The sequence below is a fragment of the Vulpes lagopus genome, chromosome 4, assembly GCF_018345385.1.
Source record: "Vulpes lagopus strain Blue_001 chromosome 4, ASM1834538v1, whole genome shotgun sequence".
Classification (NCBI taxonomy): Eukaryota; Metazoa; Chordata; class Mammalia; order Carnivora; family Canidae; genus Vulpes; species Vulpes lagopus.
The window spans coordinates 90734717-90758640 of NC_054827.1; the positions used below are offsets into that span (position 1 = coordinate 90734717).

The window sequence follows — 23924 nt, forward strand, 5'->3', positions numbered from 1 at the left end:
TAATGTATTATAGTGTATGGCATCCTTTCTTAAAACTGCTAGGTTAGCAGGCAAATACTTTAAAAGAATTAATGGAATGTCAGAGAGCTTGGCCAATTTAAATGTTTTTAAGAACCAGGGCATTATTTCCCAACATTCAGGCATTTGTGTACCAACTTAATGATTTTTGTCCTATCTTTATATCACTTGTTCTATCATTTTTTGGTTTTCTTCAGATATATTTATTTTTAGCTTAAATTCATTAAAAGGAAAATTGGTGTGTGTCATTACTGATTATAGCATAAAACTAATATACCCTTTTTATAAATAGAAAACAGTCAGTAAAAAGCAACTCAGACAAAATTATTAAGTTTTGGTTGAATACTGCTAGTGGTGGTGGGTTCAGCCTGAAGTTTGCTTTTTCTTTGTTGAAAGGAGAGACTAACTTGTGTTACAGAGATTATAAAAGCAAACTAGTACCAGATTGAAACTTTTTCTTTGACATAGATTGATTGAAATAATTAAAATAGGACACTTTGCTTGCCTTGTGACTCGATGTTATATGACGTATAGGCAGGCCATTTAAGCCACCACATAAAGAGTGCCTCTATCCTTTATTTCCTCACTTGTAAATAAAAGGCTTGGGCACTGTACTCCCCGGGGGATATTTCAAGTACTTCATTTAGGTCATTCTATTTTGTAAAAGGTGAATAAATGTTTAAAAATTTTTTAAAAAGCAGAGCCTCTTGCTTTTCCACAAGTGCAACTCTTGTTAGTGAAAGAGAACATTCATGTACTCTGTCACTCTACTTTATTCTTTGTGTTTATTCTTCAGAATACGTAGGTAGTGTCTCATAGTTGACTAGCCTGAACCATTTGTTGATAAATTTTTTATATAAAAATATATATTAGGGAATGATTATCCTTTTTGCAAAACATTCTTGGCTTACTTTTAAGTTCCTGTAGTAGCTTTACCTTTGTTTGACTCATCTCATTCACTAAGGAAGACAGGGGGGCCTTTTAATCTTGTTATCAGGACCCTCCTAAGAAAAGCAAAATAGGTGAGAAATGATAAACAGTCTATAATTCCAACGTGCATCTGTGATAGAATAGTAACCTTTCCTACTTTGTGCTTTTTAAAGGTAGATGCCAGTTTTTCTGGCTCTGGCTTTCACCCCTACCTCCATGCCACCATGTCTATGGGCAGAGGATGGGAATTATGTATATATGGATATATATAGAGAGAGATGTATATATATTTTCACCTATATGTTGAAGGCTAACAGTTTGCCTTACAGCTGATTATCTGATACAACTAAACTACTAGTCTCTTTCTACTTATAGAGTTGAATTTTGCTGGTGTTAAAACCCATACCAGTGTTTTACATGAAGTAATAATCACCTATATACAACCACCAGGACCTTGGTTAGTTGCCTCTTTCTGCACCTGTTTCCTCATCAGTAAAGTGGAGATAGTAATGCCTGACTCTTTTAGCGGCATATAATAGGAGAGCAATAGGAGAGCTCATCTTTCTTTTTTTTTTTTTTTTTTTTTTTAAGATTTTATTTATTTATTCATGAGAGGCACAGAGAGAGAGAGAGGCAGAGAGAGAAGCAGGCTCCATGCAGGGAGTCCCACTCCATCCCGGGTCTCCAGGATCACACCCTGGACTGAAGGTGGCACCAAACTGCCAAGAGCTCATCTTTCAAACACTATTACAGGAACATAGCCATCACTTAGTAAATGTTAATATGGTGATGCAGATGAGAATAACTTTAGCTCAGGCTGGACCTGGATATATGAAGTATCCTTGTTTGGGATAGAGGTCCTTTTTGGGGGGAGGGAGTATAGGAGGCATCTTGTGCTGGTTAGTCCTGAATCAGTGACAATACTGAAATTACAGTATTAATTTCAGACTGTGCTCAGTTTAATTTAAAAGTACACTATAACGGGATGCCTGGATGGCTCAGTGGTTGAGTGTCTGCCTTTGGCTCAGGTTGTGATCCCAGGTCCAGGGATCGAGTACCATATCGGGCTCCCTGCCAGGAGCCTGCTTCTCCCTCTGCCTGTGTCTCTGTTTCTCTGTGTGTCTCTCATGAATAAAATTTTAAAATCTTTAAAAAGTACACTAAAAGGTCATTTCTCTGCATTTTGCTCCACCTCTGTAGGTAACTGACATCTTACCCTCTATTAGAACTCCTTACATTTGGGTTATCTTTTCTCCAGCCTGACCACCACACCTTTCCCTCCTCTCCAGGGTCATCACCAGTGTCATCACCAAGGAAGCCTTCACACCCAGTCATGGATTTTTTCAGTTCTAACCTCTTAGGTGACTCTTCCTCACCAGGGACTATTTCTAGTCATGCAGACGTCCATGAGATTGTTGTGAGCGATTTTCTTATTTCTGATGAAAACCTTCAGAAGATGGAAAATGTACTTGATCTTTGGAGTTCAGGACTTAAGGTATTCTGCTTATTCAATTACAGTTTAATATGTAGTACAACAGTTTTGCTCTTGATCCCACTATCTATTGTTCTTTTCTTTGAATCAAAAGATTTTGTGAAAAAAGTCTTTAGTTTCCTGAGAAGATTAGTCCGGTGTTTTAAATCTACAATTCTCAGTCTGTAATGTCCATACAAATCATCTGGGGATCCTCTTAAGCTACAGCTTGTCCTTGTTGGTCTTGACCAGGGCCTGAAGTTATGCACTTCTAACAAGCTCTGACACTGCTAGTTCAGGACCCATACTTTGAATAGCATACTTTTCAACAGTTGCTGGAATAGTTCTGCAGTTCCACTGAATTTCTCAGATGTTTTTAAAGACTCAGCCTATGTGTAGCAGAGACCCTTATCGAACCCTTACCATATCATGTCTCTTTTTGTCTGAAACACAGCATCCAGTTTTAGCAACATATATTCATTTTATAGCTGCTTATTAAAGCAACCATAGTGTGTAACTGAGAAGTCTATAAAAACTGATTATTTTGGTGATATTATTGGCCTCTAAATAAAACAGTATTATAGAAATGGCAGAGGTTTTTTGCTATTTAATATATAATGGAGAAAATGACAGTGTTTCTGAGAAACAGTTTGAGAAAACTGATTTCACCTTCACAGTGAAATTACTCTAATGAGAGTTCTGTGGCATTTATATTTCTCTATTATTTGAAACCATAAATTCTAGAAATAATATTTTAGTATAATTTTTACCATTTCTCCCATTGGAACAGGTTTCATGCTTCCAGTCATGGTGTAAGTCCATTGGAGTAGTCATCTAATTTGTTCTACGTTCAGTTAATCATATTGTTACCCAGTTTCTTTGATAACATGATGATTTGGTATTTTCACTTATGGTAGTTAGTAGGGTGAAAAGGGACCACACTTAACAGTTTGTTGTAAGGTGGCCTTTGTGATAAATAATGTGGGGGAGGAAAGCATCAATCCCCATGGTTTCCATTGTCTGCCTCTATCTAAATAACTTCCTGTCCTATGGCTGAGCCTAGGCCATAACCCTTGCATTTCTTCTTTCCATCTTAATATGAACATTAAAGTCCTGAATAAATAAAGTATCTGTTTACTGGTGGAGGAGACCTGAATTTTTTTTAAAAGGACAACCAGGTTTCATAAAGAGTAACTTAAAATAAGAAAAAAATTCATTTCCCTAATATGGCAAATATGAACTGAGAAGAGCCGTGACGGTTAAACTTACAAAGGTTCTCATTAGTGGTTTTTATAAATAGCTCTTAATGTTGATTGCTTGTTCTGATTATTTTTAATATTTCTTAATTTCAGTGTAATTTTAAGAAGCAATATTAAACTGCTTAATTGCTGGTGTATTTATTTTTCAGACAAACATCATATCTGAACTAAGCAAATGGAGACTTAATTTTATTGACTGGCACAGAATGGAAATGAAAAAAGAGAAAGAAAAACACGCAGCACATTTAAAACAACTGTGCAACCAGATCAACAGCTTGAAGGAGCTGCAGAAAGCCTATGAAGTCTCCATTGGGAGAAAAGATGAGGTCTTCACTTTTATATTTCTTTTTAAGTGAGATGCAGTAAAAATCTTGCTAGGTAATAAATGCCAAGTAATACTTAAATGTATTCAAGTCATACATGATACAAAGGGAAGTTTGCTTCAGAAACTGGAAAAAAAAAAGGTAGATGCACAGAAATAAGACATATTTGTCCTATTAAACATTCCAGGGTCATGTCATTTCATCTTTGTCATCAGCTTCAATGTGCTTGAAGTTTTAAAGGTGCATACTACAGGCACCTGGGTGGCCCAGTTGGTTAAGCATCTTCCCTCAGCTCAGGTCATGATCCTGGGGTCCTGGAATGTTCTCTCTCTTGCTCAGTTTCTCTCAAATAAATAAATAAAATATTTTTTAAAAATTAAAAAATAAAAATAAAAGTGCATGCTAAATGTCAGAACACTTAATTTTTCCTTCCGTCTTTTTTCCTGAACTGCTCTTAAGAGAACATCATGGAACAGCATTACCCACATTTTAAACCGTGTTTTTAGGGGCCATTTTAAGTATCTCATATTTTATCTGTGATATGTCTTTATTCATTGATGAAGTCTTTTTAATTTTATTATAGACACAGAGCATTTGTTTTTTGAGAGAGAGAGAGAGCATGCACACAGGTGAAGGGGAGGAGGGGCAGAGAGAGAGGGAGAGAGAATCTCAAGCAGGCTCCATGCCCAGTGAGGAGCCCAACTCTGGGCTTGATGTCACCACTCTGAGATCATGACTTGAGCTGAAATTGAGAGTCAAGACGCTTAACAGACTGAGCCACTCAGGAGCCCCACACAGAGAATACTTTTTATTTCATTTTCTGTTAGCCTCTTAAGAATGAGAGGGTAAGGTTCAGATCTGTGCTAATTTTGTGCCTCCCAACAGCACCTTCAAGAAAGCAGAATGGGCAATATATCTACTGCTTCCGCTTCCTACCCTAACCCCACCCCGGAGGATGGTACCTTTCAGAGGTAACACCTCTGCTACTTGTCTGCTGATGTAGCATTCACTGTTTTAATGAACTAAATAAAGATAATATATTTTTTAAAATATTTATTGAAGTGCCTGGGTGGCTCAGTCGGTTGAATGTCTGCCTTTAGCTCAGGTCATGATCCCAGGGTCCTAGGAATAAGCCCTGCATCAGGAGTCCATTTCTCCCTCTGCCTCTGTCTGCTGCTCTCCCTGCTTATGCTCTCTCTGTGTCAAGTCAATAAATAAAATCTTAAAAAAATATGTGTGTGTGTGTGTGTGTGTATATATGTATGTATATATATATATATACACACACACACATTTAATGTTCAGGGTATCCTATAAAATCAAACATTTTATATAGTTCTCTTTTTTGAAGCAATAGATACTAATGTCATTTTTCTCTATACCCGTCAAAATTCTGTTGTAAGATTTTAAAATATTTTAAATGCATGTTTTTTTAATTTCAAAGTATCACACACAAAATAGTGTACATGTGTCCAATTTTTGAAAATGGATAAGATGAACAGCTGTGTGCCACCATAGAGCTCGAGAAATAGAATATTACTAATGTCTTAGAATGTGTGCCCTTTTCCACTTTTGACAATAATTTAAAGAAAAGCCAGAATAGGGACGCCTGGGGGGCTCAGTGGTTGGGTGTCTGCCTTTGGGTGTGGTCCCAGGGTTCCAGGATCAAGTTCCACATTGGGCTCCCTGCAGGGAGCCTGCTTCTCTCTCTGCCTGTGTCTCTCATGAATAAATAAATTTAAAAATCTTTAAAAAAAAAAAAAAAGTAAAGTAAATATACCCAATTTACTAAATTTTGTTTTAAGGTGGCCAATTTAAAGTATGTATTTTAGTTATTCAGTTCTTTTTAAGGGAAGATAACCATCTTAGGATTTAAACACCTTTGTAAATTTTTTTTTTTAAAGAACAAGAAGACCTGAGAAAGTATATTATAGGATAACTATTGTTTGCTTTAATGAGTTTGTTGAATCCAGAAAATCCTTAAACAGTTATTGAACAACTTCTAATCCAAGGTACCAAAGGTACTTAGAGACCAGAAAGATGTTTAAAACCCAGTCCTAGGGATCCCTGGGTGGCGCAGCGGTTTGGCGCCTGCCTTTGGCCCAGGGCGCGATCCTGGAGACCTGGGATCGAATCCCACATCGGGCTCCCGGTGCATGGAGCCTGCTTCTCCCTCTGCCTGTGTCTCTGCCTCTCTCTCTCTCGCTCTCTGTGTGACTATCATAAATAAATAAAAATTAAAAAAAAATAAATAAATAAATAAAACCCGGTCCTACCCTTAAGTCTAGTGAACAAAGACTTTCTGTATACGTAGCAAAATATTCAAATGTGTAGTTATCTTTCTTGAATTAAATGTCAATGACCATATTAATTTTCATATATGTGAACTTTTTGAGGATTACCATGATACATAATGAAGATTTCTCTTACTGTTCTCTTTTGTTCCCCTTTATTCATTGATACATAGTACATTCATGTGGTCAAGTTTTTTGGTCTTTTTACAGATAATAATGAGGTTAACTGGATGAATAGACTAGTGACATATAGGAATTCTCTAGGGCATTTTTTGATGTTTAAGCAAGTTACTTTACCAATTACTGTTATTATAACATCGCAATAATTGGGTTAATTACCGTTTTCAGGTGATTTCTAGCTTGTCGCATGCCATAGGCAAACAAAAGGAAAGGATAGAGTTGATGAGAACATTCTTCCACTGGCGAATTGGCCATGTTAAATCCAGACAGGATGTAAGTATAAAAACAAAATGATAACTGATAGATATTAGACTTCTGAACTCAAAAGAGTTTAGGATCACATTTTAGCGCTCTCATTAAAGTCAAAGGGAGATTTGTTTTCTAATAAATCAAAATGAATTTATAATTTAATATTGCTCTTATTTCAAGGGAATTTGATTTTGGTATAGTTTTGGGGGGAAAAAAACCTCATATTTTATAGACTGATTTATATGGTTTCTTACTTAATAAAGTTAGTAAGGATCATACCTGACTTACAGATGCCCTCTTCATGGAACCCCTTCAACAAATTTAATGTCAGATGTGGAGAAAGAATTTATAATCTTTAACATATATACTTCTTATTTGTTGCTACTTCAGAAATGCCTGAATATATCCTTTTCATAAAGAGGAAGTACTATATTGATATATTATAAAATTGTGTAAATGTCTATTGTAGACTTGCCTCAGAGAACCAAAAAAGCCATATCTGTATAGCTTTTTAAAAATTATTTTTAGTTTGTTTATAATTTATACTTGAACATCTTATTTTAATTAAATCAGAGCTAAATCAGTGTAGCAGAGCAAATATGAACTAAGAAGAATAAATTGTATCAGAAGTGGAAAAGTGAGAATCCATGTATATCCAACAAGAATACAAAGTATGGAGACTCAAGAGTGTACAGAATGGATGTGTGTGTGTGTGTGTGTGTGTGTGTTTTATTTGATGCTCATGTGAGCCATGGAGTGAGCTCTGTGGGTTTACTTCTAAGAGATTAATACTTAAGGAAAAGGCTACTACTATCATGGAATAGGATTTCTCTTTGAAGGATACTTTCTAGTGCTTTCTTTTTTTTTTTTATTAATCCCAGTAGATTAATTTATGCTAATCATATTGAAAAGAATTACTTAAATGAGCATGCCATATTTTGAAAGTTATTTGCCAAGGGAAATAATGAGAATATATTATGTTTAAATATTAGTTGAAATAGTTGCGGCTGCCATCAGTTTTTTGAATAGCTTTTTAAATTTAAGAAAATTGAAATTGGAACTACTTTTTCCAAAGACTTTAAGTTCATTGATAAAAGAAGGCTGGCATAGGTTTCTATTTGGATCTATTTGGTGCTATATATGATGGCAAAGTGTGTAAATTAAATTAGCCTTTCTTCTAGTGGTGGCCACCTGAAGCCACAGCCACCACCGTCTCTGCCTTGCAGCCATTCTCTGTTGTTCGCCTAGACCTGCCTTCAAGTAAAAGGTGCTATACGTTCCTACCTCCAATGGGCAAGTTACTAGTTTTCCTTCATTTGTTTTTGTTTTGTTTTTTTACTCCTAACTTGATTGGTGGCATGTAGGATGATATAAGGATGAGAGCTTGGGTTCTGAAGTGAGACAAGGCTGGCTTTTCCATTTCTACTTGTGTGACCTGGGCAGGTTATTTAACCTCTCTAAGCCTGTCCTCCTGTCTGCAGATGAGAATAATGTGATTACACAGGATTAGATGATAACATATATACACTGCTTAGCACAGTGTTACATTATGGTTTTTAACATCACTGCCAATATATTTACTAGTCCACTGTGTTTTTGAGGTTGCGTATTACTTTCATTTAGGTCTACGAAGGTAAACTGGCTGACCAGTACTTCCAGAGAACTTTACTGAAGAAAGTCTGGAAGGGCTGGCGATCCATAGTACAGAAGCAGTGGAAAGATGTGGTGGAAAGAGCTTGTCAGGCAAGAGCGGAAGAAGTTTGTGTCCAGCTTTCCAATGATTATGAAACCAGAGTTGCTGTGGTAAACTTTTTCTCATACTTTCACTTTCTTTTAATAAAAATTAAAAAGATAAAAACCCGTTAGTTATGGTTCAGCAGAGTAACCCATTTTTCCAGTTCCATTTAATGCCCTACAGATTCAAACAAGACTTCCTGGCAAAGAACGCTAGTAAGTTGGACCCACAGACATAATTCTCTGAACTCCATACTTCTGTTGGATCTCTAGCATATCCATTTCCCTTGGAAATGTAAATCACCTATAGAATCCTATGTTTCTAAGAAAGCATGCTTTCCTTTGCTGCTTCATTTGGCTTTTATTGAGCTGTAAGTAAAGACCCAAAACAAAAATGTTTATCCTTATGTTTAATTTAAGTAAATTATATTCTGATAAGGTTGATATAAAGCAGTTGCATATAAATTAAAATTATTTTCCCATTGACTTTTATTAATAAACATTGTTTCCAAGGCAAAATATTTGAGACCCAAAATGAAATAAAAACCATAGTGAAGAATGCAGTAGGTCTCTTGAAGCCAAATATTAAAAGAAAAACCTTTTTCCATTATAGAACTAAGTTCTTAACGCTAAAAATAAGATTTACTGTACAAATTTTTGCAATTCAAAATGACATGCAAAAGAAATGCAGTCTCTTCTATTTGGTCTATGGGAAAGAGTGTTGTGCTTGATGTCCCTCTGCACTTTGAATTCTATGGATAACAGTTTTTTAAAAAAGGAAGAAAAATTCTGTTAATAGTGCACTTAGGTATTTTTTTTCTGAAGAGATGAGATCGGTATTTTAATATTCTCTATAAAAGTTTTATGTTGGGATCCCTGGGTGGCGCAGCGGTTTGGCGCCTGCCTTTGGCCCGGGGTGTGCAATCCTGGAGACCTGGGATTGAATCCCACATCAGGCTCCCGGTGCATGGAGCCTGCTTCTCCCTCTGCCTGTGTCTCTGCCTGTCTCTCTGTCTCTGTGTGTGTGTGTGTGTGTGTGTGTGACTATCATAAATAAATAAAAATTAAAAAAAAAAGTTTTATGTTAAGAAATGACATGTCTGTTTGTATAATTAAAACACATCAGCAACCTTTGGTGGGACTGGTATGAAATTCCCCTTGTTTGAACCTTGATTTTATGGTTAGGAATGAAAACGGTTTGTTGATGGAGACAGTAGAAATAAGATTCACCTTTTAAAATAAACTGAGATACAGAGCAGAAGAGGTAAAGTGTTTTTAGTATGTCACATAAAAATAACTTCACAGCTTGACAAGATGGCCACACCAGCAGCACCAGCAAATACTCCTGCCACCACTCCAGCTCCAGCCCTGGCCTCAGCTCCCGCTCTGGCGCTGGTTCCAGCTCCAGTGCTGGCTCCAGCCTCATCTGTAGACCCCATGGCAAAGCTGCTAGGACGGTGACTCTGGTCTAGGCCCCACTCCTGCTCTCCCAGGCATCCTTGCCCCTCGCCTATCCCTTCCCCCTGCAGCTGTGTGGTCTGGCTGCACTCGGGCCATTTTGGCCTCCATCATGGACAGCCACCATGCAACGAGGGTGCTGCCCCTTATTAGGACCCTGCTGAGAACCGCTGACAAGCATTCAGTGGAAATCACTAACAGCTGCTTTTCAGTGCCTCACAAGGGGTCAAAAGATGAGGTATCTGTTGACATTAAATTCGCTGAGAGTATGTATGAATTAAAGGCTCCAGAAGAGCTCATCCTGTGCTGGTACCCGACAGGCCATGACATTATAGAGTACCCTGTGCTGATCCAGGGGTACTACGGCAGGAAAGTCCCTGTCCCTATTCACCTCACTGTGGACAGGAGCCTCCAGAACGGCCACATGAGCACCAAGGCCTACATCAGCACTTTAATTGGTGTCCCTGGGAGTACCATGGGGTGATGTTCACACCTCTGACAGTGGAATATGCATATTATGACACTGAACACATTGGAGTTGACCTGATCCTGAAGACCTGTTTTAGCCCCAACCAAGGGTACAGACTGTCAAGCAATTTGCAGCAGGTAGGACGGGCATCAGTTCACATCTAGGATGTCCTAAGCACAGCGTTGCAGTATACAGAGGATGTGCTGTCGGGAAAGGCATCCACTGACAATATCTCATGCTGCTGCTTGATGAGTCTGGCTAACCAAGTACACAAGATAATCCCCAGTGATGTTGAGACCATGCTCAATAGCTACTTGGCCAATCACATAGTCACAGATTGCCCTCACTGAGAAACTAAACTTGTGAATGGGCTCCAAGCAGCATGCCTTTTAGTCAGGGCCATCCTAGGACTCAGAATGGAGTGAAGTAGAATGCTTTCATTGTGTTTGGAGTCATTTTGAGTCAGTTAACTGTGAGTCTAAATAAAAACACAGCCTGCCTTTTATTAAAATAATAACATCACAGGGTAAATCTATTTTTTTAATAATTAACATCCTTCCTTGTGTCCCATATCTTTTTCTTTTTAAAAATTCTCCTTATTTAGTTATCTGGAGCTTTGGAAAATGCAAAAGCTGAGATCCAAAGAATGCAGCATGAAAAAGAGCATTTTGAAGATTCCATGAAGAAAGCCTTCATGAGGGGAGTGTGTGCATTAAATCTCGAAGCCATGACTATATTTCAAAACAGAGGTGATACAGGTTAGTATTTTATTTAAGGTTCTCTCCCTACTTTCAAAAAGGATTTGAGGAGATTTCAGTGATTATTATGGTCTGTGGTACTAATTTTCTGCAGTGACTGTGTCTTATCCAGGTACAGTTCTTACTTGATGGTGTCATCTCCAATTCAATTCTGCCATGAAAAGTCACTCCATTTTGGTTACTTATGGTATCTTAGATTTGATCAAGTAAACTCTCTTAAGTGTTTAGGCTCAATGTTAAAATGATGTTTTGAATATAAAACATTTTAAGGCTCTTTCAACTAATAATTTCAATGCCTTCAAGTACAAATTAATTAATTAATTAATTTGCCAAGTGCCTTGGGCTATTTTGTTTATTAAAGATTTATCTAGTCATGGCTTCCCATTTTAAAAATTGCTTGTCTCCAATTTAAGAGAGGCCTCAACTAAAATTAATTTATTTTAAGAAGAGAAGTCCATGTATTAGCTGGGATCTGTGTGGTTTATGTGGGTGTTTCTTCAGCAGGGCTTAGATTATTAGCACATGGCTAGAATCTTTGCCAGTAATGTGCACCAAGGCCTATTTTCCTTATTGGGTTTTAGCTTTCTTCTCTGAACAAAGAAGACAATGTAAATCTTTCCTACCAGCTTCACAGAGGGTTCTTGTGGAAATGCAGTGAAATATAATCAGAAGCTCTTTAAAAGACAAAAAAATACTTTGATATGTAAGATGATAGTAATGATATTAAGTCAGCCAATTTTATGTAAATACATGATCATTTTTTACAGTATATCCTCATATTAAATCATATTTGAGACTCACAGTTATCAATGAGTCGGTTTCATTTTGTAACACCATTAACGTTCCAATCCAGTGAATAACTTCTGTGGTTGTTGTACCTTCATTTTAAAACATCTTCAAACATTATTATTTAAATTGTGTGTGTTGTGGATGGTAGCCGTTAAGGCAAGGAACTTTTGTCTGAAGCAACCATGGTGTGTGGTCCACATGCAGGTTAGAAACTTAGAATCCTAGAATCTCAGAGCAGACTAGTTTATCCTGCTAATACCCAAAGAAGTGCTTGATTTCTCCAATAAATGGTCTTTTAATTGTCAACACTGCTTTATATTGAATTAGTCCCTCTCATCAAAGGATTTCAAAGGATCTATGCGTTAATAGTCCCTCATTAAACTTTGTTAATGAGGTACTATTACTCTGTTTTATGTAAAGGTAGCCTGAGAGAAGGACTTACACAGAAGCCCAAATTTCCAATGGGAAGAGACCATTTGAACGTAGGGCTGTATAACACCCTCTGTTCAGACATTCTGAAACGTTTCAGTGACTGAATCTCCAAACCCTCACCCTGGTGTCAGGTGCCACATAGGTATAGTCTTAAGTGGGAATTTTAACCAAATTCTAAAACTGGGGGTTTTAGAATTCAAATCTAAATTCAAATCTTCAAATCTAAAAATTGAAGAAACCCTTTGCTCCAGCATCTAGAAGCCGGTGTTACTCACTCTGATCTAAGGGTAAGGTTCATTTTTGAGAGAAGGTTACTATATAGTGTGTCACTGAAGTCAGTTAAGTATGCAAATATACCTTACTTTGTGCTTTATATTTTACAGTGTTAAAGGTAAAAATTTTAGGGTTACATACTGATTTATTATGGTTTGCTGAAAAATCAAGTTTAAAATACATTGATTTTTGTTTGAATAGGAGCATTAGATAGAAATGAGAGGGTATAGTGATAGCAGAAAAGAATTCTACAGATCTAAATACCAGACCATGGATCAGGACAGTTGTATGAAATTATGTAAAAGAACATAAATCCTTAGACTTAATGTGACCAAATTATTATAATGACTTTTTTGGTAATACACTTTACTCAGCTGACATCCTAGCTGAATAGATACTTATTTTTATCTTTTACATACAAGCAGTTCTTCATTAGTGTTCACATATTGAAGGAAATGGTCTGAAGTTTCTAATAGTTAATGCGGACGTTAATCAGTTAGTAATGACAAACTATATTAGCTAAACATTGTATGCAGTACGTGACAAGTTTCTACATTTTCTTTAGAACCAAATTTTAGCTATTATGTAGTTTCATTGTTGGGGGACATAAGACTAACTTTAGCTTGGAAGAATTTTGATGAATTTGTAATTTGTAGGGATAGACTTCACAAATAATAAAAAGGAAGAGTATGGCCCTGGCATTCAAGGAAAAGAACATTCTGCTCATTTGGATCCTCTGGCCCCTCCGATGCCCTCAGTGGTTGCACTGCCGCCATCCCCACCGCCAGCAGCCATGGGAGCAGCCAGCACTGCTGCTTTTCCCTCTGCTGCTTCCATCTCTTCTGCTGGGCCTGCTTCCGCTTCCTCTACTCACCCTCCCGTTTCTGCAGCTCTTGGCGCTGGACCTACAGCTACTGCTGCACCAGAAGAAATGGTTAGTACAGTTAATACAGGTGCTCTCGTGGGGAAAGGGGCTCAAACCTTGCTTGTATATTGGGTATTTTTAACTTAGAATATATTTTCTAATGGAGGAAAAGTCTTAATGATATTTAGACCAAGCTACAGAAAATATTTAATATGTGAAGTGGCTAAAACAACTTAAAATGAAAATAATATTTGAAAGTTCAAATATAGTAGTGATAATTAAACAGAAATAACTTTCTCATTTCCCATTTTTCAAGAACTATTCAGGAAAAATAAATTTGAGAAAGAGTTGATGGACTTTTTTATTTTTAAGGGAACCCTAGTGGGTATTTTCAAGGGCTTAGAAGATTAATGGCTCTTTTGTACATTTTGTATTCAATTACAACTTTCCCTTTTCCTGGATGCAGATCTATCATTAACACAACTCTGTAATTACTCCATCTTGATTTGGTTAGGTTTTCATTTGGAAAAACATTAGAATAAAGATGGGAGTAGTTTTTCCTAGTCACTGAGCTACTTTCAAGAGAAATACGTAGAGCTAGAATGATTGAATGGGGACGGAGTATCTGTGTGAGAACTTGCCTGAAGGGGAATTCATCAAGCTAATTTAGAAGAGTTATAGACAAAGCATGTCAGGGTTCTGACTCCTGGGCTTCTTGTTAATCCTGTATTCTTCAAACCGTGGTTCTCAAGCAAAGGGAGTAAGGATTCAGTCCAAACTTACCCACCGGGCTCACTTATGCAGGGCTGTTTTTTAACAACACTGTAACCTTCCCTGCTCTGGCTTGGCTTAGGCACAAAGGCACGTGTAGTTTTATAAAGCTCCTGTGAGGATTGGGATTTGCTTGTGTCCCTCTCCTCCCCAACCCCAACCACTGAGAGGACAGAGGATGGCGGAATGGGTTCTGTGTCTTACGGTTTCCCTGGCTGACCGTCACCAGGTGCCACTGCCCCGGACCACTCTCTGCAGCGAAGGAAGGCACTGAGTCAGCCAGACAACTGATCATCCTGGGTGTTCCAGCTCACGTGAATTTCTGCCTTTGAAAGCTAACTTCAGGGAGAAATATGTTGAGATCTACTATTTATCATTTTTGCTCTTGATTCAAAGAGGTTAAAAAAATAAAGCTGTTAAGGGAAATTTTTGATTTTGAAATAAGACTAAAATTCAACTCTGCATATGTTCAACTGTGTTTATTTTTCATGATTACACATTTTCAAGTGTGATCCTATACAGATGATCTCATTTAAGTAAACACTGAGTGTTTGTTTAAATTTCTGGTTTGTCTTTTGTTGCATATTCAGATAAAATACATAGACCTAGATTTTTCAGAATTCCCTTCAAATACGACTACACCATTTGTACATCTGTACATTTATATATAAACCTGAACATGCACAGAAGAACAGAATGCATGAATATGCTTACACCTACTTGTTCTTTTTTTTTTTTTTTTTTTAAGATTTCGTCCATTCATTCATGAGATACACAGAGAGGGAGAGAGAGGCAGAGATACAGGCAGAGGGAGAAGCAGGCTCCGTGCAGGGAGCCCAATGTGGGACCCAATCCCAGGTCTCCAGGATCACACCCTGGGCCGAAGGCAGGTGCTAAACTGCTGAGCCACCCAGGGATCCCCTCTACTTGTTATTTCTTGAAACAATTTGATCATCTGAGATAATCTTGAAGTCTTTGAAACCTGAAAAATACAATATTGTATAGAGAGCCCTTCCAGCCTTCCTTCTTCATTAATAGATACACATTCAATTTTTGTTCCATAAATACAGCCTTTACAGTTAGGGGGAGAAGAAAATCAGAAGTAAATCACTCTGTCAGTGTAATGCTGGTGTTCTTCCTTCCGTATATAATTACAGAACTCAGATTCAGATTCACCTCAAATGTGTCTTGTTTCCTACTTTTGTTATTATGGTTCTTTTTAAAAACAAGTACATTAGTTGGATAAGTTACCTAATGTGAAACCATGAGTGTTGGAAGTGGGAAAGGAGAGATCTCTGAGCTAGGCCTGCTTATCTTTCTTTTCATTTTAATCACAGAGTCTTCCTATGAACATTCAAAAAACTTTTTCCAGACTTAGTAGGAGGTGTGTACAGAGAATAAACCACAGAGCCTGGGAAACAACTGGAGAAAGGAGTATAAGATAATCCTAGTAATCCTAGTAAAATAACCCCTTCGCCTGTAAAATTATTTACTTTCTGCAGATACCCTCACTCTGTTAAATAAAATACCAGAATTTCATGGTAGGAAAGCACTTTTCAAAGAAAACATCAGGCAGTTATACAAGCAAATACATTGCAGTTCACAAGGTTGGACAATAGGTGACACTTTATTCTTTTGACACTTCAACAATTGAGAGTTGGATTTTTAAGCTCTTCAGTAAAGATTCCCTCTTAACTTTCCTGTTCATCTGAATGGAAAGTGAGAGGGTATCATTAGGCACCTAGGACAGCTTTCCTCATTTTATAAATGGAAACTGAGGTTTAGAGAGAGGGAGTGAGTAACTTGCCTGTGGATATAAGAAGTAATAGAACTGGTATTCAGACTTTTGACCGTTTGCTCACAGTGCCCTGTTTCTTAACCAATAATCAGGTTTTGTCTCTGTCAAATATTAAGATACAAATACTGAGTTTTAAAAATATGTCATTTCCCTTTTCTTTCTGAATCCTTTTGATTTTGTTGTTTTTATTGATAGGGTATAAAAAGCTAGAATTTCCGTTTTTATAGCATTTTTTCCAAGTCAATTAAGCTGATAAATTTAATGAGATTCAACATGACTGGGACCAGTAAGTGGTCATTTAGTTAAAAAGTCAGGCAAAGCAGGAAATTTTTAAAAATTATGTATATCTTACACATTATTTTATGCTCAAACAAAAGTGTGTATTAATTTGCTACTTTTTAATGTGGAGCCAAATTGAGTATGGGTTTACAGGTTGTAATTAAGCCTTCTCTTATACAAGCTACACTCAGTGGATTATTTTTCTGTAATTTCCCATTTCAGTCTTTGTCAAGTAAAGCAAGAATCTAACAAAACTTGCAATGCAATCTGATGATAGAATATACCATTTGAAAACCAAAAGAGGACTTGATAAACATGCAAGTCCATTTAAGACAACTATTTAATTCAGAGAAATATATAAAGGTTTCTTTTTAAAGTCTTTTTTTTTTCCTTTACTGGAGTATGTATTTTCATCTTACTGAAGGCATTTTATTTTATTTTAAAAAATATTTTATTTATTTGAGACAGAATGAGAGAGAAAGAGAGCTGAGGGGGGGAGGAGGGTCAGAGGTAGAGGGAGAAGCAGACTCCCCACTGAGTGGAGAGCCCCATGTGGAGCTGCGTCCCAGAACCTTGGGATCTTGACCCAGCCAAAGACAGAGGCTTAACTGACCACCCAGGTGCCCCTTACTGAAGGCATTTTATTTTATTTTTTTTTAAGATTTTATTTATTTATGATAGTCACAGAGAGAGAGGGAGAGAGAGAGAGGCGGAGACACAGGCAGAGGGAGAAGCAGGCTCCATGCAGGGAGCCCGACGTGGGATTCGATCCCGGGTCTCCAAGATCGCGCCCTGGGCCAAAGGCAGGTGCCAAACCACTGCACCACCCAGGGATCCCCTGAAGACATTTTAAAGCAATTCTCAACTGGCTGAGTGAAGGTTTCAGCCATGAGCATTTTCCCAGCTACTCTAAATTTTCTTATTCCACACATCTCCTAGTCAAAACTTACTTAGTTTTTCTTTCACTCCTTCATCCTCCAAGTAAGAACAGCTGTTATGATTGGGAGTGTTTATACCCCTTAAATGTGACTGGGCAGAAATAAGGTTACCAGCTCAATTGTACTTCAGTTTTTAATTTTTCATAAAAATACTCTTACCAGCAATTAATTTTATATTTTACATTTTAAAATGTTTTTTAAGGCTCTTCGGCAGTTCATAAAATCTTTTTTTATACTTTATATTTAATAAGAAATAGAATAAAGTTTCCCGAAGGTCAGAAGCATGAATTCAGTCTACAAATATATATTTGTAAACATCTTAGGATCTGCATTTTGGTTCCTTGAATTCATAAGATCCATAAAAATGTAGTTTAAATAACCAAATAATTTCTACAAGTATTATAGTGAGAAATAGTCCTCCAAATCTCTTTCCTTAAATTCTACTAGCTGTTTTTTCTATTTACCTTTTTTCCCTAAATATGCTCATATCATTATTTCCACATGCATCAATTTCAGACATTATCTGTTTCCTGTTATGGATGAAAGAATTTGGCCTTTTGATACCACCTGATTCCTTCCCCTCCCCCATCCACTGTGTGTGTGTGTGAGTGAGAGCTCACGGGCAGGATGAGAGGGAGAGAGATAATCTTAAGCAGGCCTACGCTCAGCACAAAACCCTACATGGCAATCCATCTCGTGACCCTGAGATCATGACCAGGGCCAAAATCAAGAGTCAGACATTTAACCGATTGAGCCACCCAGGTGCTCCTCCACTTTACATATTTAGATACAGATATTCCATCTTTGCATTAAGTTAAATTTATGATATGTAAATATAGCTAAGCTACAAATGTATACTATGCTTACATTTCCTTTCTGGTACAACTTTTTTTTTTCTTGGAATTGATTCCTTTATTTTATGTCTCTGCTTGATTTTCTGTGCAACTATAATTAAGTCTCAAATCCAAACTCTGTAATGATTTACAAAACCTCACTGAGCGCTGTTTTCCTAGAGTCCTCCCAACACATCAATATTCTATCATTTTAATTTTCCCAGAGACATTTCTTATGGAACCCATTATCATCATCCTTCAGTATATAGCTGATGACTATCTGTAGCTAGATGCAGATATGTAAAGAACTCAATGATACCTCAGATGGACAAAGATCACTATTTCATAATGCTTTTGGAAAAATTATGATTAGAGGGAAAATTAGATTCATAAGTCACACTGAAATTGTAAATGTTTTAATAAATTAAACCCAAATAAATAAACGTTAGAAGAGTATAATTATCCCAGCTGTCCAAAGCAGGCTGGTTGATTCAATTATGGAAGAAATTAATGACAAAATTAGCGATAATTTTTTAAATTTATGTGCATGAAAAATAAAACAAATAAAACGAAATAGGAAAAATACTATGAGATGAGTATCTGTTCCGGAGCCCTTAAACATTCATTAGGAGCCATTGAACATTTTTGAGAACAATACCCATTCCTGGCAAGTAATTAAAGAACATGGATAGTTGACAAAATGAACTGTAAGTATGAAACATTAATAAGAAACCACAAATTAAATCAAATATATATGTTATTCCTGATAGAACCTTTCTGGAATATTATCCAGCAGTAACAAAAGCTATAAAAGCTGACATTACCTTTTGATACGGTCATCTCATTTTTGCGAAATATTCTACAGAAATAGCTTTCAAAAGAAAAGGAATCTTCATTTACAAAAATTTGTTTCCTATAATAGGAAAAGAACTGAGTTAGATAAACTGTACTTTGTTGGTATTAAAACCTCTCATTGAAAATTATAGGAGGTCTCTGTATTCATGAGAAAATATATTAACGGGCAGCCCGGGTGCCTCAGTGGCTGCCTTCAGCCTAGGGTGTGATCCTGGAGACCCGGGATCAAGTCCCACGCCGGGCTCCCTGCATGGAGCCTGCTTTTCCCTCTGCCTGCGTCTCTGACTCTCTCTCTGTGTCTCTCATGAATAAATAAAATCTTAAAAAAAAAAAAAATTAACAAAGCAATAGGAAAAAAGAGCACACAAGCATGTCTAATGAAAAGCATGTGTATAATATTAATTATACATAAGGATCAAAAGCGTTCATAAAACAGCATAATGGTTGCCAAGGTTAGGGGCAGTTGAGGAAGGGAAATGGATATGATTCTAAAGGGTCACAAGAGGGGGACCTTTGTGGTGCTAGAATAGTTCGTGTCTTGATTACAGTGATAGTTACAGGAATGTAGATGTGTTCAAATGACATAGATCTGTTAGCCAAGGCATTGTACACATGATGGCTTTGACATCATAATTCTGTACTTAGGTAAGATGTAATCATGGCAGGAAACCAGGTGAGGAATACAAAGGACCTCTCTGTATTATCTTTGCAACTTACTATGAATCTGTATTTATTTCAAAATAAAGAGTTTTTTAAAAGTCTATAAAATGGTGGGTACACCCAAGATTAAGGGGGTGTTTTGGGGTGCTTGGTTCTATGTCTGGCTTTTTGTCTCATTTATTTTTTTCCGTGTTAAAGTTGATTAAATATATAATTAATTTTTATTTTTAAAGATATTATTTATTTATTCATGAGAGACACAGAGAGAGAGAGAGAGGCAGAGGGAGAAGCAGGCGCCCCACAGGGACGAGTCCCGATTCAGGACTTGATCCCGGGACCCCGGGGTCACGCCCTGGGCCAAAGGCAGACGCCCAACCACTGAGCCACCCAGGTGTCCCTACAATTAGTTTTTAATGCCTGTGTATTTTCCTCATAAGTTACAGAAGCAACAGTACTATGTTTTGCCATGGATTTTCTACCATCTGGTTATTTCTTTGGCTTTGTAGTATGTGCCCAGAGTTGTGACATCTGCACAACAGAAAGCTGGAAGAACAATTACAGCCCGGATCACAGGGAGATGTGATTTTGCCTCAAAAAACAGAATTAGCAGTGGCTTAGCTATAATGGGAGTTTCTCCTCCCATGAGCTCAGTTGTTGTGGAGAAACATCATCCAGTCACCGTGGTAAGTACATATTTGATGACGTTTGTCAAAAAATCTTTTTCCTCAGAGTTCATAGACTAATAAACAAATTACATGTTGAGGAGAAGATGAAAATTTATGATGATTCTTATTCTGCCTTTTACTCTGATCATCTTTATAAAACTTCTCCTTTGCCAAACCTGCTCTAAATCTACCTTTGCTCTTTTAGGAAATTGATTTCAGAAATATTTCTTCTCAACAGTGTAAAAATTATCAACCCAAAAAGTAATCCACTATGTTGGTGACCAAAAGAAACCTATACATGATTTCTCGTTAATTTAAAGAGACAAAAACTGTTTACTCATTATCTGCTACTCATGCAGCGGGTATTTAATTACAAGAAACACTTCCCTATAGTTTTATAGTCTTTAATTTTTGCTCTTTTTAAGTCTTCTTCCTCTTTTTTCAGTACAACTGTCAGCATATTTGTAGTTCGGAAAAAAAGAAATTCAGGTTGTAATTAATTCACGTGAAATAAGAGAAAATGCCTGGAATTTAAGCAAAAATAAAAAAGCCTGAGTTAATGCCTCAGTTTTGCTATTTACTGCCTTTGTGATTATATACGAATTACTTTTATATAGTAAAAGATTTGAGCTTCCATTTCCTCTTGCGTAAAATGGGAATGTTAAGAGTACTTCACTCCTACAGTTATTTTCTGGATTCAGGATTAAATGAGATAATGTAAAAATTGAATGAGATATATATTTTTTTAAAAGGTATTTTATAAATTGTAACATCATAAGCATATTGAACTTGAAAATTACTAGAGTAAGGTACATGGGATACTGCTGTATTATTTCTTAACAATGCATATGAATCAACAATTTTCTCAAAATGATTTTTTTTGAAAGTTATAAGATCACATCCTTAAAGAGAAACAAGAATTGATTTTAAAAGAGAATGCTCCGTACATAAATTTTCAATGTTAGACAACATTCCTGTCTGCTTACTGTGTCAAAATATTAGCAAAAATATATGTGAAATGATTTTGCATCCTTTTCTTTCTGGGCACTAGATGGTTGCTAGATGATTAAGAGAAGCTGAAGAGATTGTTTAAACTTAGCCTCAGGTAAAGAATGGCCACAGGAAATGAAAGTGGAAGACGGACACAGAGGCACCAAGTCCAGATGGGGGATATGGAGGGTGGAGGAGTATCAGCCTTCAGAGGTTGCAGAGACTCTGAAGTCCTTAGGTGACTTCTCGACATATGTTTGAATATGTGAGATTAGTTATCAGAAATAAGAAATGAGCTAATTTCTATTTTTGTCAGCACATATGTGTATAGAGAAGGGACTATCCATTTGTAAGATGATGAAGGCATAAAGAGACCATACATATATGCTTACTTTTAATTTAGGCAGCCTTTTGTTTTTGTAGTAATGATAGGAATTTGTATTCTACGAGGAAAAAAAAACAAAGAAATAAAAGACAACTCCTCTGAGGCTTCCCTCCCCAGCTGCCCTTTGCTGATTGTCTATAACACTTCTCCAGCAACTGGTTGTGAACAAGACAGCCGTCAACTGCTTCCGTTATTCCCTAAGTGGGACTGTATGACAGACAGCTAGAGCAGTCCTCTGTACTCTCCGTCTATCCCCAGAATCGGGAGCTGTAACTACTGGAAACAGCTGTTCCTAACAAACCATGGATTTCTGACACGTTAGCCCCATCTGCTGGATAATTGCTTGTTCCCTGTGCTCCTTCATTCTCGGCCATATTTTTGTAGATCATGAAAGCAGTGGTAGGGTGAATCTGTTTCTCCATTTCCTGTAGCCCAGGTCCCCAAGGAGAAATCGCTCTCTGAACAGGGTCGGATTAGGTGGTTGGCAACTAGTTTCTTACTAGTTGGAAGATCTCCCCACCTCTAATGCTTATCCAGTTACAAGTACAGTTACCTGTAAGTGTACTTGCACGTATTACATATGTAGGTGAAGTCGGTTGTACCCTGACTGAGGCTTCGATGCTCACGTCCCAGATGTTCCCCAGAGCTCTGACGTGGCATGGGTATCCTCCTCTCAGTGTGTGTCCCCAGCATCCAGTTATTTGTATAGAAAGTTGTAATCCATGCTGAGGAGCACCAGACTGCTGGAAATACCTTCGCTTGTATGATCATAAAAGGTTTAGTCAGCTCCCAGGTGAGCCAGGCTGAGGTAGGAGACACGTACTCTTTCTTTGAAGCAAGGACCAGGCAGGATTCCTCAGAGCTTCCCCCTTGTTCCCTGAGGTTGAACCCCGTGTGTTCACAGATACAGGGAGGAGAAAACTGACCAGAATGGAGGGAGGGCTTGGGGCTGACCCTTCTTCCAGACACCATAAAGTCCCTTTCTGTACTTGGCCTCTGTGGACATTTCAGGATTCCCCTGGAATCCTCTCTGTGGAGTGACTCCCACGGCTCCTTATGTGACCCTCTGCAAGGTAGCTCTATACTGAGTATTGAGCACGAGTCTAACTTACGGATTAAGGACCACAGCTTAATTGTTCTAATGGCTGCCTTCCTAGCTTACTGCCTCTGTCTACTGGATGCTTAACAAATGTTTGTTTGGTTAAATTATATATAATGAAATGGCACTTAATGTGTGTAATCTTACGGGATTGTTAAAGTAGACTTTTAACTTTTTCAGCAAACCATTCCTCAAGCTGCTGCAGCAAAATATCCCCGGACAATTCATCCTGAAAGTAGTACCTCAGCTTCTCGGTCCCTCGGAACCAGGTCAACTCACACCCAGTCTCTCACAAGCATTCACTCCATAAAAGTGGTTGACTAAAATGAATATGCACATTGAGATCTTTTAATTCTTCTGGTTTTACCAAGGATTTGAAGTCTCTAGCTTTTAAAATTTCATATTCTTAGAACACCATGGATACATCATGTTCATCTTTTCAAAATTACAAGAGACTCAAGTCATACCATCCTTTGTAACTATATGTAGGCTTATTTTAATGTTATTTTTTTAATTTAAGCAATTAAGTAAAACTTTTTTAAAAAGCGACTTAATTTGTTTAGTAAGTTCAGCCTGTCCCTGAGTATACCATAAAAGTGTATAAATCCTGTTTTCTCAATGTTATTTCCAAAAGGCTAAATCATTTCCAGTGTTACTAAGTAAATTTTGAGAACTTTACTAAAAAAATTATTTTAAACAGATTTAATTAAGGTATTTTTATTTTAAAAATAAAGAGTTATGATGATACTGTATCACAAAGTCTTTGTGATTATTAATATATTAATATTAGTTTTCATTTTCCTAAGACTGTTAAAATTAAAAATGAGAATTGGTGAGACCTATGAATAATGTTAATGTTAAATGGGGGTGGGTATAGCACTGGGCAACTCAGCAAACCTTCTGGGCCTGGCAGAGACTTTTCAGAGGCTGGCCAATAGGAGGAAGCCATCTGGGTAAAAGTGACTGAGGAAAGCAGGACCAGGCTTCTCATGGTTTTATTGCTAGCTGACTGGGTTATCTTGGGCCAGACATTTAATTTCGTGAATAATAGGATCCCATCTGTGAAACAGTGACATCTACCTTCCCCTCCTATCTCACCCAGTACTCTGGGTTACATAAAAACAAATTCTAAAGGATTTGTCCGGAGCC

At 37.2% G+C, this 23924-nt stretch overlaps 1 protein-coding gene and 1 pseudogene across 2 annotated transcripts in view; both read left to right on the plus strand.

Moving 5' to 3' along the window:
* The window catches only part of POC5 (POC5 centriolar protein), a 37750-nt gene extending 14223 nt beyond the window's left edge, over positions 1 to 23527 (plus strand). For both annotated transcript variants that reach the window (XM_041753483.1, XM_041753484.1), the window contains exons 5-12: positions 2238 to 2443; positions 3828 to 4004; positions 6644 to 6748; positions 8348 to 8527; positions 10990 to 11143; positions 13294 to 13571; positions 20143 to 20319; positions 22956 to 23527. In XM_041753483.1, coding sequence (XP_041609417.1) covers positions 2238 to 2443; positions 3828 to 4004; positions 6644 to 6748; positions 8348 to 8527; positions 10990 to 11143; positions 13294 to 13571; positions 20143 to 20319; positions 22956 to 23099 — 1421 coding nt within the window. In that variant the 3' untranslated portion in view covers positions 23100 to 23527. The remainder of the gene's footprint in view (positions 1 to 2237; positions 2444 to 3827; positions 4005 to 6643; positions 6749 to 8347; positions 8528 to 10989; positions 11144 to 13293; positions 13572 to 20142; positions 20320 to 22955) is intronic.
* On the plus strand, positions 9444 to 10957 carry LOC121489980 (annotated as a pseudogene).
* Positions 23528 to 23924: the final 397 nt, after the last annotated feature.